This window comes from Oryx dammah, unplaced genomic scaffold (assembly GCF_014754425.2).
Source record: "Oryx dammah isolate SB20612 unplaced genomic scaffold, SCBI_Odam_1.1 HiC_scaffold_27, whole genome shotgun sequence".
Classification (NCBI taxonomy): Eukaryota; Metazoa; Chordata; class Mammalia; order Artiodactyla; family Bovidae; genus Oryx; species Oryx dammah.
The window spans coordinates 106,125,577-106,146,093 of NW_024070211.1; the positions used below are offsets into that span (position 1 = coordinate 106,125,577).

The 20,517-nt window shown below is 40.6% G+C and overlaps 1 protein-coding gene across 1 annotated transcript in view; it reads right to left on the reverse strand.

Annotated features, from left to right (window-relative positions):
- SCN7A (sodium voltage-gated channel alpha subunit 7) overlaps nt 1-12,700 on the reverse strand; it is an 84,153-nt gene extending 71,453 nt beyond the window's left edge. The window contains exon 1 of the mRNA XM_040229264.1: nt 12,411-12,700. Within this exon, the coding sequence (XP_040085198.1) occupies nt 12,411-12,420 (10 nt within the window). The 5' untranslated portion in view covers nt 12,421-12,700. The remainder of the gene's footprint in view (nt 1-12,410) is intronic.
- Between the last annotated feature and the right edge of the window lie 7,817 nt (nt 12,701-20,517).

Below are 20,517 nucleotides of genomic sequence, written 5' to 3' on the forward strand. Positions count from 1 at the left end.
TGTAAATTATTAATCATTAAATCATAATTCAGTAAAAGCATTTCTTTGGGGAATTTATGAAGTATGATCCAGGCACCGTGTTTTCTGGTGAGTGATCTTAATATAGTACAAATGCCTGAAAAATATAGAAAGATTAATAGTTAATCTGTCCATTAGAGGGCTTTTCTAAAAAACTGAATTGCTGAAGGAAGATTTTGGCAAGAACTGTATCAAAGTCAACTCAAGTTTGGACTGTCACAAGTATAATTCAAAACATGCCACATTCATTACCTGATGATTTAAAGTGGCACAGCTAGAAATATTTCTACATATAAGGACAATAGAAATATCTCTACCTGTGAGGACTGACTGAAAGGCAGCTATTAGGGCAGATCAAACATCTGATGAAAATAGCTACTGATTCCCGTGTGTATAAGCTCTAGCTGCCAAAACTGGTTCAGCCTTCACTCCACTTGCTGCATAACTAATCTATATTCTTGGATTTTTCCTGTGTTGGAATATCTTTACTCCAGCATAGCTAACATTTTCTTTAATCCAACTTTTTCTTGCCCCTGAGATTGTTTCACCCTTTCCTGACTTAAATGATTTGATTTTTGGCTCTTGTCTTTACACTCTCTACAGTTGTGTTCTGCCCAGGGTTTAGCCAATTTTGGTTAACTCTCCTCATTGTGTGTGCCAACTCCTTCAGAGATCACTGCCTTGTCATGGTGAAGGGGCTTGCATAACTCAGTGAAGCTATAAGCAAGCCATGCTGTGTAGGGCCACCCAAAATGGACAGGTCATAGCAGAGAATTCTGACTAAATGTGATCCCCTGGAGGAGGGAATGGCTAAATGAAGCAGTGCAAAGGCTAACTGAATTCTTCCAAGAGAATGCACTGGTCATAGCAAACACCCTTTTTCAACAACACAAGAGATGACTTTACACATGGACATCAAAAAATGGTCAATACCAAAATCAAATTGATTACATTCTTTGTAGCCAAAGATTGAGAAGCTGTATACAGTCAGCAAAAACAAGACGAGGAGCTGACTATGGCTCAGATCATCAGCTTCTCATAGCAAAATTCAGGCTTAAGCTAAAGAAAACCAGGAAAACCACTAGGCCAGCTATGTATGACTTAAATAAAATCCCCTATGAATATGCAGTGGAGGTAATAAATAGATCCAAAGGATTAGATCTAGTAAACAGTGTGCCTGAAGAACTATGGACTGAGGTCCAAAATATTGCACAGGAGGCAGTGAACAAAACTATCCCAAAGAAAAAGAAAAGCATGAAGACAAAGTGGTTGTCAGAGGAGGCTTTACAAATAGCTGGAAAAAAAAGAAGACAAGTGAAAAGCAAGGGAGAAAGTGAAAGGTACATACAACTAAATGCAGAGTTCCAAAGACTAACAAGGAGAGACAAGAAGGCCTTCTTCAATGAACAGTGCATAAAACAGAAGAAAGACTAACCATCTCTTTGGGAAAATTAGAAGTATCAAGGGAACACTTTGCCCAAAGATGGGCACAATAAGGACAGAAACAGCAGAGACCTAGTAGACACTGAAGAGATCAAGAAGACATGGAAAGAATACATGTCTTTCCTCTGTACAAAAAAGATCTTAGTGAACCAGATTACTAAGACGGTGTGGTCAGTCACCCAGAGCCAGACATTCTGGAGTGTGAAGTCAAGTGGGCCTTAGAAAGCACTGCTATTAATAATGCTAGTGGATGTGATGGAATTCCAGGAGAGCCATTCAAAACCCTAAAGGATGATGTCATCAAAGTGTTGCATTCAGTATGCCAGCAAATCTGGAAGACCCAGCAGTGGTCACAGGACTGGAAAAGGTCAACCCTCATCCTAGTTCCCAAGAAGGGTAGTATCAAAGAATGTGCTAATTATCCAACAGCTGCACTCATCTCCCATGCTGGTAAGGTCATGCTGAAAATCTTTCATGCTAGGCTTTAGCATATGCAAACGAAGAACTTCCAGATGTCCAAACTGGGTTTAGAAAAGGCAGAGGAACCCGAGATCAAATTGCCAACATTCGCTGGATCATAGAGAAAGCAAGGGAATTTCAGAAAAACACCTGTCTCTGTTTCAATGACTACACTAAAGGCTGTGGATCATAAGAAACTGTGGAAAGCTCTCAAAGAATTGGGAATACCACACCATCTTACCTGTCTTCTGAGAAACCTGTATACAGGTTACGAAGCAGTAGTTAGAATCCTGTATGGAACAACTGACTGGTTCAAGATTGAGAAAGGAGTATGACAGGGCTGTCTGCTGTCATGCTGTTTGTTTAACCTATATGCTGAGCGCATCATGAGAAGTGCTGGGCTGGATGAGTTACAAGCTGGAATCAAGATAGGCGGGAGAAACCTCAACAGCCTCAGGTATGTGGATGATACCAGTCTAATGGCAGAAAGTAAAGAGGAACTAAAGAATCTCTTGATGAGGGGTGAAGAAGGACAGTGAAAGAGCTAGCTTAAAACTAAATATTAAAAAAACTAAGATCATGGTATCCAGCCCCATTACTTCATGCAAAGAGAAGGGGAAAAGGTGGAAATAGTGACAGATTTCCTATTCTTGGGCTCTAAAATCACTGCGGATGGTGACTGGGCCCATTAAATCAGAAGACAACTGCTTCTTGGAAGGAATGCAATGAGAAACTTAGACAGTGTGTTGAAAGGCAGAGATATTACTCTGCCAACAACTGTCCATACAGTCAAGGTTATGGTTTTCCCAGTGCTCATGTATGCTTGTGAGACCTGGACCATAAAGAAGGCAGAATGCCAAAGAGTTGATGCCTTTGAACTGTGGTGCTGGAGAAGACTCCTGAAAGTCCCCTGGACAACAAAAAGATCAAACTGGTCAAGCTCAAGGGAAATCAATCCTGAACACTTGTTGGAAAGACTGATGCTGAAGTTGAAGCTCCAGTATTTTGGTCATCTGATGTGAACAGCTGACTCACTGGAAAAATCCTTGATTCTGGGAAAGATTGAGGGCAGAAGGAGAAGAGGACGTCAGAGGATGAGATGGCTGGATGGCATCACCGATGCAATGGACATGAACTTTTGCAAACTTTGGGGGATGGTGAGGGACAGGGAGGCCTGGTGTGCTGCAGTCTAAGGTGTCTCAAAGAGTTGGACATGACTGAGAGACTGAACAACAAAAACATGTGTGCCTAACTTAGGATTGACCTATTTCAGGTCCCAGTTCTGGGCTTTTTGGTGGCTTCAGATTTCCTGATTGCTCAACTCTATCCTCCCTTAGTTTCCTTGTCCTAACCCATCTCAGACCCTTTGTTAACACATTATTGGAATATGTTACCTTGCAGAAGACTTCCCTGGTGGCTCAGACGGTAAAGAATCTGCCTGCAGTGTGGGAGACCTGGGTTCGATTCCTGGACTGGGAAGATTTGGCAACCCACTCCAGTATTCTTGCCTGGAGAATCTTCACAGACAGAGGAGCCTGGCCACAGTCCACGCGGTTGCAAAGAGTTGGACCCGACTGAGCAATTAAGCACAGCACTTGTTGCAGAAAGTGGTTGTAAGCACTTTCAAAAATATATCTCTCAAGTCTCTCAAAAATATATCTACAATCATATATGTTTATAATTCTATACTTTAGCTTTTTGGTTTCAGCTATGTTTTTAAAAAGTGAGCTCTAATTTTCCTTTAAAGATTGTTATTGCAGTTTGACATGTCATATAGGGCAATAAGTTTAACCGTATAGGGCAATAAGTTTAATAATGTTTGCTTTTGACATTCATATATTTATCAGTCATTTGTGGAACATGTATTTATTAAGCGCCAAGTACTGAGCTAGGTATCAGTGCTGTAAATATTAATGAATTATAGTTACTGAATTTAAAGGCAATGGGAGACAGACTTGTAAACAAATAAGAATCAAGTTATCTTGGTTATCTCTGAAAATTATTATTTCAAAGCGAAAGAGATGCAAATTAAAATCATCTCCAACACTAGTGGGTCTGGATTCTACAGAGAGTTCATCAAATTTTCCAACAATGAGAATTAATATCTCTCTTCTTGAAGAAAGAAGCACAGTCAAGGACCTTAAACTTCAGAATGACACAGTCAATACACGCAATAGGAAATCACGGCCAGCGTCAGTTTACAGTCTATCTGCATCTGATTGCAAATTGTCTAAGAACAACAAACAGGAAGCTTAGTGGCAGCTAAAATACCAAGAAGGGATGCAGATCACTGGGTATAGGATCCCAATGAGGGTCTCCAGGCTCAACAAAAAATACTATTCTGACAGTGATAAAGGCAACAGAAAGCCCAATTGCCAGGAACATAAAAGGTTAAGCTAATTCTACCCTAAATAGTCTTACTTGAATCTTCTAAGAAAACAACTGCTTTGGTTCCCTACCAGTGAGTCTAAGAAAGTGGTCTAACTCAATATTCTGAAGCACTCAATGTTCCCAATTTTTCTAGGTATTCTCAAAATTTCCACTGCTTTGTGAAAGTGGCCTCTGGGATTTCTGAATTACCCCTTGTTACACTGAAAAAATGAGCACATTGTAATGGAACTGGAATCTTCCTAGAATTGTACTTCTCACGAACCCAAAGATCTATTAGGTCATTAACCAAAAATTCCTGGCCAATAGCCATATTAGGGGTTAACAATTAAAAACGAACAAAAAAATAGTACTCTTTGCCACTTTCCAAAGGAATTCAGAGGGGCTCTGTCGTTAGATTCTGTAAGTTGTCTTCAGTGCTAATGTCCTTGATGCAACTTGTTCCCCTGAGGTGTAAGATATGATCTCAATATTTGTTTTAAAAATACAGAATTAGAACTATACCTTGGCGCTCTTGGGACCATTCACACCAGCTGACCTCCTTAAGCATCCTCTCAATCTGAAGGGAACATGCGGATTTTTTTGGCCCTTCATTTTGCTTAGCTTCTGACCAGTGGAACCAAGCTCATAAATCCACAAATGGTGCCCTGAATCTGCAAATCAGATGGAAGGGTTCTGGACCAGTTGTCATCTAAGGCCAACCATACACCTCCAGCACCTACTCTGGCTCTAGGTTAGCTTGAGATGGGCACAAAACCTTCAATAATGTGGCCCTGGGTGGTTGACTAGATGTGAGTGTCAAACCTGCAGTTTATGCATCCTGAGGCCTCTGAGACGGTGGAGAAAGGGAGAGGATGGTGGCCTTGGATCAACATCCCGATATTGAGAGTTGTGGGGAAAGAGTACTTTCTCATTGCACCTGATTTGAATTATATCAGCTCTTGACTGGATATTAGTGCTAATATTGAAAATGTAGGAGTCAGCAGCCCAACCCAGACAGACAATTTCAGAGTATCTTGGGCTAGGGCCCCTTGGGATGAACCTGATGCAGCCTGCTAGAGAGAAAGATTCCTTGGCTGATAGCCATGCTTCATCCAACCACCCTCATAAAGCAAGCAGAGACATCATTACATGTTGTTTTATGTTCTCTGATATCCCAAGTATGAGAGACAGATGAGGCTTATACCAGAATTTCTGAGGCAAATGCTTGCTTTAGAATATCACTTCTCCAAAGGATCACATGCTTTTCACCTCTCTGGACCCCTTATCTCCCTCAGCTCTAGAATTTTCCTGATTCTGTGGGTGTCTTGACCTTAACAGATGTTGCCATTCTACTACATATGTCCTGGTGCAAAACAGGTCTAAAGTTTGAAATAAAATATGCAACTGGAACATCCACTTTATCCTGTTGCTCCCAGCTCCCCCCAAGATAATAAATCTAACTTTTCCCTTCCACCCTCTCCTTTTGTTTCTGACCCACTCAGTTTCAGAGCTCAGTAGCATGACCAGGAATCACAGGGTTCTAGGGATTATTTGATTGTATTTTTGTTGCTGAGAACTAATTACTTATGTCATTCACTGTCCTTTTCAAAGGAAAGCGTCTGAATTAGATGATGAATGACACAGTCACTCAACCAGTCGTCTCACGCTCGGCCCCTCTGTAGCTTACTTCCCAGGGAGGAGGCTGTGTGGATAAGCAGCATTCTCAATCAGCAATTGCAGCTGCATTGTCTTACAAATCATGAAGGCCAGGGAAGAAAGGGCTACCAGAAGTCTGTTTTTTTCTCTCCCTCCATATCCTATTACTCATTGTTTCCCTGTCCCTCAGTTCGATTCCCAGAGCACAGCCTACCAGTAATGCAGTCAAGCTGGGAAGACAGTATTGTACATGTAGGAGGTGACTGTCCAGAGCACTCACAGCCTCTTCACTTCCATTTTTCCCACCTGAGGCAATTAAAACTACTGCATCTAAGTAATCAACCCATATACTCTCTGGGAAGATAGACTTGATCCTAGTCATGAGAAACAGATGCTAAAAGTAGCTTCGCCAAAAGAGAATTATGAAATGTTTTTCTCTGTAAGGGATAATATATATATATATATATATATATATAAATTCTCTTAATACATTTACCAAAAGATTTAGCATAACCTACAAAGGTGTAGACCTGTACAGCAAGATAATGCAAACTAAAAAATGAAGCAAAAATTAGCACCATAGATCCATAGAGAAGTGATAACAGCAAATGTCAATTTCACTCTGACAGGAAATAGGAAATAAAGGGTAAAAAGACTTCTCACATATTTTCCAAGCTACTTTGAGACAATTATGCTATTAGACATGGATAATGCAGCAAGCCTCTTGCACCAATTACATTCAGATAATTGCAAAAAAATGTAATGATAGTAGTAACAAAGCTGTAAACATTTGGAGACTAGGAGGTACTGCATGCATAAGTGAGGGAGACAGAGTTAATGTAATGATTAACTGGAATCTCTGTATTGTTGAGAATATAGGAACCACACCTGCTTTAGTGAAGTGAAGAATTTAGATCATATTTCTATTCATTGGAGCCTTCTGATTGCACTTCATAGATGTATTATGGATAATATTTCATCTTTCCCAGTTTCTGTAATGACTCACAGCTAAATTCTCTGATGCAAAGCCCTTTCACCAAGAGTTCTCAATTGTTTTCTCTTCCCCAGGGATTAGAACTTAAATGATATTAGATGCATTGCTTTTTTCTCATGAAGGATACAAAAATATTTTAATTGTCTTTTAGGAAGCATCAGGAAAGATGAGTCATGGTAGTTCGAAAGATACGGTAAGATTAAAACAATCAATAATTTTAGCAGTAAAACTCTAGAGACATACTTGAGATTCTTCCCAATGGATGCCATCTTTGGCAGGCTAGGATACAGAAGTAATGGGCCCTCTCAGGGTTCAGCTGAGAGTGTAAACAAGGGCATTTTTCTTCTGAAAGACTGCTTGACAATACTCCCTAAAATAATGCTGAATGAACTCTTTCACCCAGCAGTTAAACTGCCCTATGAATATGTTGCTGAAGTTTAAGTTCATATGGAAAGATTCACCAAATAAATTATTTAGTGAAAAACAGTGTTGAGAACAGCTTGCGTTGCATTCAAAGAACATCTTTGAATAAAATGTTTTATGAGGATTAGATACACAGCGGCATATATGCTTGCATATGCATGATGTTTTCCCTCTAAAAGGAAGAAACTGCTATGTCTATGGAGAGGGACTGAAAAGGTGACAACGAGCTCTGTTGCTTTCTTGTTAGTATCTCTATACTCATGCGTGCTTGCTCAGTCACTCAGTCAGGTCTGACTCTTTGTGACCCCACGGACTGTAACCCACCAGGCTCTCCTCTGACCATGGGATTCTCCAGGCAAGAATACTGGAGTGTGTTGCCATTTCCTCCTCCAGGGGATCTTCCTGACCCAGGGATTGAACCCGTGTCTCTTGCATCTCCTGCATTAGCAGGCAGGTTCTTTACCACTGTGCCACCTGAAAAGTACCACTTGACCATAATTTACCATGTACATTCATTATTAAAATCCAGAAATGTAGTGTTTACACACTGAAGGCTTAGGAATAAAGGAGATTGACCAGAATAATGCCAATCCACCTGGAATTTTATAGCTGTCTGTTCCCCGTGACTTCATCCTATTTCTTTTTCTGCTTTGGGATCATATTTTTCACTTCAGTTGCTTACTTCTTGTTTAGCTTTGATTATCTGACTCCTACACTTGGACCTAGATTCTGCCTGCAGCTGTGGTCATCCTGATTTGGTTTCAAAACATCCACTTAATTCTGGACTCCCTCACTGTGAAAATTTCAGCCAACACATTCCTAGAATACGTTATTCTGCAGAAGAAAGTAGTAAATAAGTAATTTTCTCAAAAATATAAGTATGCATTGCCATTTTGCTTCGATTTTATTTCTTAAGAATTTTTCATTCTGGGTACTTTTCTGAATTTAAAACTTAGGAAAGAAGTCTTGGAAATAAATAAGCACCAGCAAAAATCAAAAGGAATATGTTCCATCTTTCCGCCAAATTAAAAGTTCTTCTTTGAGAACTGAAGTGAAAGGTGAAAGGGTTAGTTGCTCAGTCATGTCCAACTCTTTGCAACCCCATGGTCTTTAGCCCACCTGGCAAGAATACTGGAGTGGAGTCATTCCCTTCTCCAGGGGAATCGACCCCACCTAGGGATCAAACTCAGGTCTTCTGCATTGCAGGTGGATTCTTTACTGTCTGAGCCACCCAAACTCTCCTCGAATCTAACAGATTCAAATTCTAGTGATGGTTCACTAATATAACCAGGAGATCGGGTCTTGGGAAGAGTCATCTTTCCAGAGAGGAGCAGTTCAGGAATTCAGATACCACACATTCACAGTGTTATGATTTATACTGAGGAGAAGAAATCTGGACAAGAGTGTCTTATGAGAGAGTCTTAGCACCCAGTCTCTTTTCACCTCCACTGAAAAGAACAAGCCCAAGGAAAGGTCAATGGAAAGGTCAATGCATACTTTGATAGGATGCAGGAGAGTAAGTGTCTATGGGAGATGAACTCTCACCAGGGTTAAGAGTTAGAGCTGGCAGTGGAGGCAGAGAAGAGTTCCAGGAACATGAAGGAAAGTTGCCTGGGTTTTAAGTAGGCCCACTTGAGTTTCTCTATGGCAACCTCACAGTTCACTAGCATGGTCCCTTGTTTCCTTGTTTCTATGGATATGATAATAATTTATAGCTGTGTCTGTCCAGGCCACCAAAACAAGCACTCTGGGGAAAAGCCAGAATCTTTCCAGAACTAGCTATTCTTGTGACCTTAGTCAATCAGACCCTTGATCAGAAGAAATGGCCAGAGGCCACCTAAGAGCTAAGAGCTCAAGAGGGAGGAAAGTATTCTTGCTCCTGTGAGAATAATACAAAGGAGAGCTTGCTATGTATGTAACTTCTAGACTCATTAGCAATCTTGAGACCCTCTGGCCTATGGTTTCAGGCTGGCTACTGAATATGTGGAACACAAATTTTAAAAACATTCCAGAACTCGCATAGTCACTGGAACCCTAGAGGCCTCTTAGAATTGGCTCTTTACCTCTGCTCCTGGTCACTCTGAAACAGTCGGTCTGCTTTTACGGGATCTACTTATACCACCCTGAAACTACTCTAGCTTTTCAAATGTAGAACCAAATACACAGACACCAACTCCTTCTCAAATTGGAAAGCAACTAGAGAAGAGCCATAAAACACACTAGGGTGAGACCAGATATGGACCAGAGCCAAAGCCTTATCAGCTGCTTAAACCATGCAGTCTCTGCCAAAACCCAAAGAATGAGAGGTTGGTGGATGGGAAGCCAGTCTGTGTCATTTAAAGGAGAGAAGGAATATTCCACTCAGCACCATATATTCAACCAGGGACTACGGCCCCCTAGTCAGCATCCTCTTATGTCCTAGTTTAAAACCAAGGGCCCTGGATGGAGTAATCTTTGATCTTTAAAATCAGAAATTTCCTGAGAGGGGCTTCAACATGTTCATTAAGCTTCTGTTTGATGCTGATACAGTCCAGCACCTGGCTGTCACCACAATCAAAACTGTCCACAGAGCTGGCTGTCCTCAGTCAGCAACAAACTGAATCAATCCAATCAGAAATGCTGTGTACACAATAGAGATATGTTATCTAGACAAATGAGATTTCCCTGTATCAGCATGGAGTACAACCTCGAAAATTTTCTCTTCACCATTAAAGGTTCCCTTTTTCAGTGTTTCAGAGTAAGACCTTGTTTGCATGGCCTTGGTTAGCCCATATTAATAGAAGAAAAGGGGACCAACTCAGGGGGAAATGAGGTTTGTCCATACAATTTAGTGTCATAAGATGGTGGGTGTCAGCACGTGGCTGATTGCTTGTCAGGGTGGGAAGAGTTTGTAGATGTCCTCTCACAGTGGACCAGTTCTGACAGGAGTCAGCTGAAATCATGGAACCAGACTCCCAGGAATCAAAGAATGTCTCTTTCAGGCTTACATCTCCACCATAAGTTTTTAAAGAAAAAGTCTATGGCGGTAAGGTTGAGAGTTGAATATCTCAGTGGTGTTACAGATCCTGTCGTAATGAGATCTAGGACTAGGGCATATTAGGATACTTCTTTCCTAACTGAGACATTGAGTAAAATATGGTTGTTTCCATTTCCAGTGTGCTTTAAACCTGTATTCATCCTACCTGCACACAGTTAGTGGGAATGTGTCAACTATCCTCCCAGAGCCTCTCCCAAGGAAACAGAGCACTCAGTTTCTAGGTGCTTAGCTCCAGGGCCCCCTCTCCTGTGGTAACTGACATGGCAACACTGTATCCTGTCATCTGAAATCTGTTGGTTCCTTTTCCTGAGCCTATGTCCTATTTCAGGTTTTTCTCCTATTGTTTTGAATACATTGGTGATAAAAAGGAGCTCATAGTACCTCTCCCCTCAGTGCAGAAGTTTAATAAATCCTAGCAGTCAGGAACAGTGTATTTATGCCTAAACTTTGACTTCCCCTGTGTTAATTAGTGGACCAAATAAATTCAGCAATATCCAAATATTTGATGGCTTCATTCCAAGGAAGTAAGAACATATACCTAAAACAAAATTTAAAACTAAAAAGAGAAAGATAAGAAAGCATATCTTGAGAATATTCAAAAGTGTTTAAATATGAATTGTTATCCAAGGCACACAAATTTGCAAGGATGGAGGCTCACAGGTTGAATATACTTTAAATTATACTGGTGGCAATAGTTCATGGCTTGAATTTGAATTTTGCTTCCTCTAGTGCATTCTAGTGAGGCCTGTCAAAACTTATATTGAACTGGACTTTAATTGAGAGCTAGAGAGTGAAGTGGATGAAAATGAGGAACAATTCCTTATATAAGCAGTAGTTACACATGGTACTACCTTTACATAACCCTTCATGTAATCTCTGTCATTTGGTCCTTATCAGGATCTGTGTTTTTTTTTATGTCATTTATAAATAAGAAACACAAAGCTTAATCAAAAGTTTAATAACTTCAATTTTACAGAAACAAAATTAAAGTTTTGCCACATTAAATTCAAAGTTATTTGTCATATTAAATTCAAAGTTTTCTTCAATGATTAGCTCATCAGTGATTAAGCCAAGTAAGCTCATCAAATTATTACTCATGTGTCTTGTCTTCTTTACTTGTAAAAATAGAGGTTGGGTTATAGAAACTTGAATTAGGGCTGGTCATAGCAGGGCACGACTTCCTTATATTTGCTATAGACTATAGGATAGCTAGGAAGAAAGATATTCACAAAAAGTACCACCCAAACTCCTTCCCATTTCAAGAGATTTTCCTGGCCAATATCCAAACAACTCCATGATTTCCATTAATGAAAGGAACCCATTAGTGTGTTATTACACATGAATTCATCATTTGTCCTTCTTAGACCAATATCCTAAGTATCAGAAGCAACATATAACCAGAGTCACCATGAACACATCATCATCACTTTCAAAAGAAAACCTTCAGAAGGTATGCATATTACAGAGCCAAACAATGGAAAAATGAGAACAAAAACCTGTTGATCCAAAGAGTACCAAAATGCCCAGCCATGAAAACTGGGCACGCCGTTTCCTATCACATTTGTGCTGCTAATTTTATACTATTGATTCGTACACAAAAAGCACCAATCTTGAAATCACTGTTACTTGGAGTAAGAGATAAGATTTGTTAGAAGTATACTTTATCCGGCATAAGCTTTTATTCCTTCTGTTCTATTACTGTACCATGTAACCAAAAAGTCATTGCCATATAAGGTGTTTAGAAATTTTACACTACGAGAGCATCTTGCTTTCAGAAGCTTACCTGGTGAGATGAGAAAACTGACCACACATAACATACAGCGCAGGGAAAACATTCACAGACCGTGGCTGCTGTTGAAGCAGTTCTCTTAATCTGAGCCCAGAATTTCCTATTGGGGACCCTACGGGTGTGTATGGGGTGGGGGAGGCAGGGTGGGTCGGACAGGCTGGCAGCAGACGATAGTGATCACCAACCTGGGACTGGGCGCTCAGCAAGAAAAAGGTACTTACTTGCTGCCATGTGACAGGTTTCCACCAGCACCTAAGGGAACCCTGAGAAGCTGGGCTCCCTGGACCCTCTTTCTCCTCCTGCGTTCTCTTTCCTCCGGGATCTCTGGTTTCCTGAGTTCTGGTTGCTCAGAGGGTGGCGTCTGCCCTCACCAGCTGATGCCACCCAGGCCACGACAGCTCAGCAGTCAAAGGACCCCACCGAATTGCCGGCTAGAAAGTGTCTCTGGGGCGGCCGTCCAGTCAGTCACCCAAAGACCTCTCCAGCGCAGAGGCGCAGTGGAGTCCTGCCCGCCGCGGGGAAGCTGCTTTTGAGTCCTGCTCACTCCTCCCGCCCCTCTCCCAGCCACGCCACGCTCGCCGATTCCTTCATCCCCAGGCCAGTGCGCGACCTCAGCCTCCGGACCGGGCGTGGGCGGGGTGATGATGACCTGGACCGTCCGCGGCGGCGGCTGCTGCTGTAACAGCAGCTGTGGCGTCTCTTCTACCCGCTGCTCGGGAAGGGAGGGGGCGAGACGAGCAGGTGGGGTGAGGAGGGGCAGCGGGGAGAGGACTGCTAGGGCAAGAAGGAATGGAGAATAGAGCAAGAGCTGGGATGCGGTTGGGGGTGGGCCAGGAGAAGCGAATGGGAGGGACAGGAGCAGGAGAGGAGGAAAAGGCAGCAAACTCAGATCTTCACCTCTAGATGCTTCCTCTCTCTCCTTGCCTAGCCGTCCCCATAGAGCCTGCCAGGGGCAGTTGTCGGCCTGCAGCATTCAAATCTGGACGTGGCTGTAGAGGTGTGCTCGCGCTCCTGTGTGGGTAGAAGGAGGAGAAAAGGTGTGCGGATGTTTAGGAAAGAATGGGTTGGAGTCCCTGCAACCTTCTCCCTGGAGATGAGATTTCGTTCCCATTCTGGTGACTTGAAACACAAGGACAGAGGAACAGTTATCCACATCGCGAAAAATAGCGCGCAATAGCGTACTTCAGGGTCGCGAAAGAAGATGTTGGATCCGCTTTCCCAGAAGGAGTTTGGAAAATTTTGCTACATCACAGAACATTCATTTTATAACCCAATCTTGTTCAATAGTGAAGTTTCCTTAACAACAACAACAATAACAAAGACTCCTACAACATAAATAATAAAAATAAGGAAAAGGTAAAAGAAATTATGTGTATTTATAAGAGGCTCAAATTTTATGTTCCAAGGCATTGGACAGAAAAATAAAGGAGAACTAAGCTAAGGTACGGAGCAGGCAATGGCAACTCACTCCAGCACTCTTGCTTGGAAAATCCCATGGACTGAGGAGCCTGGTGGGCTGCAGTCCATGGGGTCGCTAAGAGTCGGGCACGAGTGAACGACTTCACTTTCACTTTTCACTTTCATGCATTGGAGAAGGAAATGGCAACCCACTCCAGTGTGCTTGCCTGTAGAATCCCAGGGACAGAGGAGCCTAGTCGGCTGCCGTCTATGGGGTCGCACAGAGTCAGACAGGACTGAAGCGACTTTGCAGCAACAGCAGCAGCAGCAGCAGCAGGCTAAGGTAAGTTCTGTCCAAGCCATGTCAGAAACAGCATGTTTCATCCATGATTCATAGAAAAGGTCTTATTACTTATATTTTGTTTGCTTGCTTAAATTATACATTTGCTATGGAAAATTTCCAAATATATACAAAAATAGAAAGCATAATAAACTCCTATGTACTCAGCCTCAACTACTGTCAATATGAAGTCAATTTTATTTTATCTATACCCACATTTTTACCTTGGATTAATTTAAAAGTAGTACAGTTATTTCAATACTCTGGCCACCTGATGTGAAGATCTGACTCACTGGAAAAGACTCTGATGCTGGGAAAGATTGAGGGCAGGAGGAGAAGGGGATGACAGAGGATGAGGTGGTTGGATGGCATCACCGACTCAATGGACATGGGTTTGGGTGGACTCTGGGAGTTGGTAATGGACAGGGAGGCCTGGCATGCTGCAGTTCATGGGGTTGCAAAGAGTCAGACACGACTGAGAGACTGAACTGAACTGATAGTTATTTCATTTTATCCAAAAAAATCAGCACATGTCTCTGAATGATAAGGGCTTCTAAAGAATACCCCCCCCCCGCCAAAAAAAAAAAACCCAATACAATTATCATGCCAAAAACCAATAATCATTATTTTGGAGTCAAACATCCACTTGATTTATTTTTAATAGACAACATGTGAATTGCCAGCCTCTCTTCCTCACACTTTTTTGTGTTTACATTCCAAGTAGATTTTCTAATTCACTGAACTTTTCTTGAAGCAATTCAACTTACACATCCTCCTCACCCAGTAAAATTCTATGCATCTTTCTGTACATTCAATCATAGTACAAATAATAAAAATTTGGTAAAATTTAAAATAAATAATAAAAACATGATAAAAATTTAACCAATATAAAATATTGAATACTTTAAAGTTTAAATAAGATGTCTGACATAAAATAAAGAGAAATACTCCATTGTATAATGTGCAATTAAAACAAGCAACTAATCCCAAGAGGTTGTGCAAACCAATAATAGAAACCAGAGGCAAACAGAAAGGAAACCAATGATACTAGATTTACCTTCTGAGTTGAGCAGCCAATTTTTGTTGTTATTCTGGAGCAAATATTTTCTCTCTATTATAGATAATATTACTATGTTAATCTGACAATTTTTAGCAATTATTATGCTGCTAATAGTCAGAGAAGGCAATGGCACCCCACTCCAGTACTCTTGCCTGGAAAATCCCATGGACGGAGGAGCCTGGTAGGCTGCAGTCCATTGGGTCGCTAAGAGTCGGGCACGTCTGAACGACTTCACTTTCACTTTTTACTTTCATGCATTGGAGAAGGAAATGGCAACCCACTCCAGTGTTCTTGCCTGGAGAATCCCAGGGACGGGGGAGCCTGGTGGGCTGCCGTCTATGGGGTCGCACAGAGTCGGACACGGCTGAAGTGACTTAGCAGCATGCTGCTAATAATAATAAAAGCTGATAATCACACTTTGGGTTGCTGTACCGGGGCAAATGTTTGGTGGGAGGGGTTATTTGCAGTTTGTTTTCCAGGCTTCTGCCTTCAGAATCTGATATATTCCAAGCTGTGCTTCCAGAGTATGTACTCAAAAGGTAGAATCTCTAGACCCACTTGCCCTTACTGCTCATCAGGAGAAACCTTTTCTATCACACTACACTTGGACCAGATAAGTCCCTGGGGGAATTATTTCCCTCGAAGCCTGCTTCAGTGGAGGCTGTTTATTCTAACTTCAAAGATGTTAGTGTCAGGAGTGTGAATGGGCCTGATGTTTTGATTCTCACTCTACATCACCACATCTAGAGTTGGTAAAACCTTAAACAATTATCCCCAGATACAAACAAATCAAAACATATCTTCCTTTGTATCATCCTTTTCTTCTTCTGGTCGAGCATTCATCTTTGGCTTCCCCTGTGGCTCAGCTGGTAAAGAATCTGCCCGCAATGTGGGAGACCAGGGTTCGATCCCTGGGTTGGGAAGATCCCTTGGAGAAGGGAAATGCTACTCACTACAGTAATCTGGCCTGGAGAACTACAGTCCATGGGATTGCAAAGAGTTGGACACAACCAAGTAACTTTTACTTTTCTGACTTTATAATATTTTTATTAATTAAGGATTTATTTTCTGGTTGACACTTTCCCATGCTGTCGGGACTCTTAACAAATTTCTCATCCATTTGGATGCTGATAACCATTTTAACAGCCTAGTTTCTAATTTCCTCCCTAATTGGTGATTTTTCTCTAGTCTGTTTTGGCTATTAAATCCCACACTCACACTTTGAATCTTGTCATAGCTAGCAACTACTTGTTTTTCTCTGTAACATTTATCTGACATGCTAAATATCAGTTGCTGATATTTTTTTCTGTTTTTTCCCACCAGAATCCATGCTGCATGACAAAGGGGAATTGTTTATTCCTTGCTGTAAGATGTGCTTAGAACAGAGGGTGTAATATAGTAGGTACTTAGTAAATCTGCTAAAAGAATGAAACCCAAGCATACTCTCAGTTAACTGAGTGCTTCTTGGAAAAATGTGGTGATTCACCACCATGATAAATCACAGGCCACCTATAATATAAAGAATGTGAAAATTATTTGTTGATCTGCTTTCATTCTGCTGAATTTATGATACTTATGTACTTTAATGCTTCTGTGACACTCAAGTGTGAATATTTCCCCTGGCTGCAGAATCTTGATACAAAGCACAGAACTGTCTAAAGAGAAATGATAGAAATAAGAAAGTCTAATTTTGTCTGTGGGGAATGCCAAGACACTCAGAGACATAAAGTACTCAGCATCAAAGGGAAGTGAAAGTGAAGTTGCTCAGTCATGTCCGACTCTTTGCGACCCCATGGACGGTAGCCTACCAGGCTCCTCTGTCCATGGGATTTTCCAGGCAAGAGTACTGGAGTGGATTGCCATTTCCTTCTCCAAAACAAAACTGTTATTCTAACCTACTAAGGAACAGATATTGGTTTGGGATTGTTGTCAAAATCCAGGCCCAGATATTTTTAAGGATGAATATAAAATAAACCATATTGTAGAAACATGTCTCTGAATCACTCAAATTTTATGATTGTTAAGAGTTTATATTTTCTTTTGCAAATACTAGTTAACTTCCCACATCATGTGTAATATCACAAGCGAATGCTTATGATCCTTTTTGTCTTAGTCAGTTAGACCTGATATAAGACATATCACAAACTTGGTGGTTTATAAATAACAGAACATCATTTCTCACAATTTTGGAGGCTAGAAGGTGCCTGTGGAGAAGGTTCTGTGTTGCAGACTGCAGGTTTGTCATTGTATCCTCCCATGATGAACTGAGAGAGGAGGAAAGCTCTCTCATGATTCTTATAAAGGGATTAAATCCACTCACAAGGGCTCAACCTCTATGAGTTCATCTAATCCTAATCACTTCTCAAGGGCCCTGTCTTCTAATGTTGTCACATTGGAGAGTAAGGTTTCAACATGTGAATTTTTTTGGAGGAGTACACAAAGATACTATCTATAATAGCCTTCCTTTCAGTTTTTATCATCCTAACCTACCTACATAGTCAGTGCTGCAAAACCAAAATCTGTTCCTTATGATTATTTTTCTTTGTATATTCTACTTATGATTCTGACTATATTTGAACTTCTTAGAACTGTCCTAAGAAAACCTTGCCATAGTTTTCAATTCTGTCCCAAGTTCCAGAACTATAAGAATTTGGAAAGTGAACAAAACTGTAAAAAGTTGCTTAAACAGTTGCAGAGAAACAAACTAAATGCTTTGATTCTTAAGGATTCTCAGAATTGAAAGAGCAGACCATAGATGGTGAGAGTCAGCTGGAGTCCCCGTACAAAAAAAGTGGGCAAAAATCCTTTTAGAGCTTTGATTATCAGTTGATAAATTACTAAACTGGTTCTAGTTTCTCAGATTCCCTGTAATATATGTATATGTATATGTAAACAATGCCCCATTTTTGACTCTTCCCCAAAATGTTCCAAATAGTCAACAGAAACTATCAGTGAAAAGCCAAATTACATATTGGACATCAGCAGGGAAAAATACATCAAATATTTCATTTGGAAAACACATTCATATAGTATAAAGTGGACCGTTCTCTGCCTATATTGATCTCATAGTTTTCTGTGGTGCCAAAAATCAGATTGGACAAATCATAGACACACCTGGAGTCTGTGTTCAAAATGTTCCTGATCAGTGTGAACATTGATGTTTCAGTGGTATAATCCTCACCTGCCAAAAGGTTGTTGATCGCAGTGCATTCCATCTTATAATTTTGTATCTAAGATTCATCTATTAAGTAATTTCTAACCAGTGTTGGAAGAAACTCAAAATACTTTCTAGTGAAATAATAAAACGCAAAACAAAGATAATTACAAAATCACAATTTGTTGTTATCTGAATGTTCTATTATAATTTTTATGTCTATATGTGAAATAGTTGAATATATGCATGTAGTATGTAAAAGTAGGATTTGACTACAGTAACAAAAACCTAAAAAACTGTTGCTTAAATATAGTATAAATTTATTTCTCTCAAAACAAATAATCTATATAGAGGGGAGTTCAGGATTATAAAATATTGCCAAATCAGGCTCTTTCAATTTTGTTGATCTGCCATCTCTACTATATTATACAAATTGTTTGCAGCATTCAGGATGGTTCATCAACAGATTTGTATTACGGTAGGAAAAGGGAGTAAAGAAAATGTAATTGATACCCATTTCATGAAAGATAGCACTCTAAAAGTTTTATTTTACACATTCTTGAGCTCCTAAAATGTTGGCCAGAACTTAAACCCATAGATACAACCTAGGGAATGTCATGTATATTCTGATATCTAGTTGATGAGCCAAAAGTTGAGGCTTCTAATAATGTAGAGAAGGGTAAGAATAAATATTGGAGATGACCAGTAACTTCTGTCTTGCCATGTCTACATCTGCAATTAGCATTCTGATTGGATTTTCTGAGGGCATGATTCTGAATGCTCTCACCACACTGCAAATTAGGGGGGAAATGTGTGACACCTAAAGATTTAAGAACTTATAAAAGCATAACTAAATTTATCAATAAACACTTCTTTAACCTAAATTATAATTACATGAAAGAAATTCAGATTGAAAAACAATCATTTGAATAGTTACAATATTGGATTCTAGTCTTCAAATGCATTAGGTTTCTTACCTATCAAGAGTGATACTGGTGGGGTTCCCTGGTGGCTCAGTGGTGAAGAATCTACCTGCCAGCACAGGAGACATGGGTTCAATCCTTGATATGGGAAGATCCCACTTGCTGTGAAGCAAATAAGCCCCTGCACCACAGCTATTGAGCCTGTGCTTGAAAGTCCAGGAGCTGCAGCTTCTTAAGCTTGTGCACCCTAGAGCCTGTGCTCTACAGCAGAAGCCACTGCAGGGAGAAGCCTGCGTACCACAACTAGAGAGTAAGCCCTGCTTTCCACAAGTGGAGAAAAGCCCATGCAGCAACCGAGACTCAGCACAGCCATAAATAAATAAAAAGTAAATAATAAAAAAGCACTGATGCTGTGAAGGCCCAGACAATCATCTCTGCAGAGAGCTAGAAAATCTCAGGAATTAGGGAGACCTGGGAAACTTGCTCCTGGGCTAAGTTGGGTGCTGAATATAGGGAGTTGTTTGAAAATCTGTAGGCATTCGGAGGTCCAACTCTAGCCTATCCCACTAGCTGCTCTCTTTCTCAACTCAAGGTAAGAAGTATATTCTCTAGAAAATTTGGATTATAAAGACCTGAAATCTTGAAAATTAAATAGAGAGAAGAATAGAGAGAGGTGCTAAATTGAAAGCAAGAACACTAATAACAATTTTTATTCTAGCAACTTAGATATCCATCAACAGATGAATGGATAAAGAAGTTGTAGGACATATCTACAATGGAATATTACTTAGGCATAAAAAGTAATGAATTTGAGTTAGTTGCAGTGATGTGGATGAAACTAGAGCCTGTTATATAGAGTGAAGTAAGCCAGAAAGTGGAGTCAAGTGGGCCTTAGAAACCATCACTATGAACAAAGCTAGTGGAGGTGATGGAATTCCAGTTGAGCTGTTCCAAATCCTGAAAGATGATGCTGTGAAAGTGCTGCATTCAATACGCCAGCAAGTTTGGAAAACTCAGCAGTGGCCACAGGACTGGAAAAGGTCAGTTTTCATTCCAATCCCTAAGAAAGGCAATGCCAAAGAATGTTCAAACTACCACACAATTGCACTCATCTCACAGGCTAGTAAAGTAATGCTCAAAATTCTCCAAGCCAGACTTCAGCAATACATGAACCATGAACTCCCTGATGTTCAAGCTGGTTTTAGAAAAGGCAGAGGAACCAGAGATCAAATTGCCAACATCCACTGGATCATGGAAAAAGCAAGAGAGTTCCAGAAAAACATCTATTTCTGCTTTATTGACTATGCCAAAGCCTTTGACTGTGTGGATCACAATAAACTGTGGAAAATTCTGAAAGTGATGGGAATACCAGACCACCTAACCTGCCTCTTGAGAAATCTGTATGCAGGTCAAGAAGCAACAGTTAGAACTGTACATGGAACAACAGACTGGT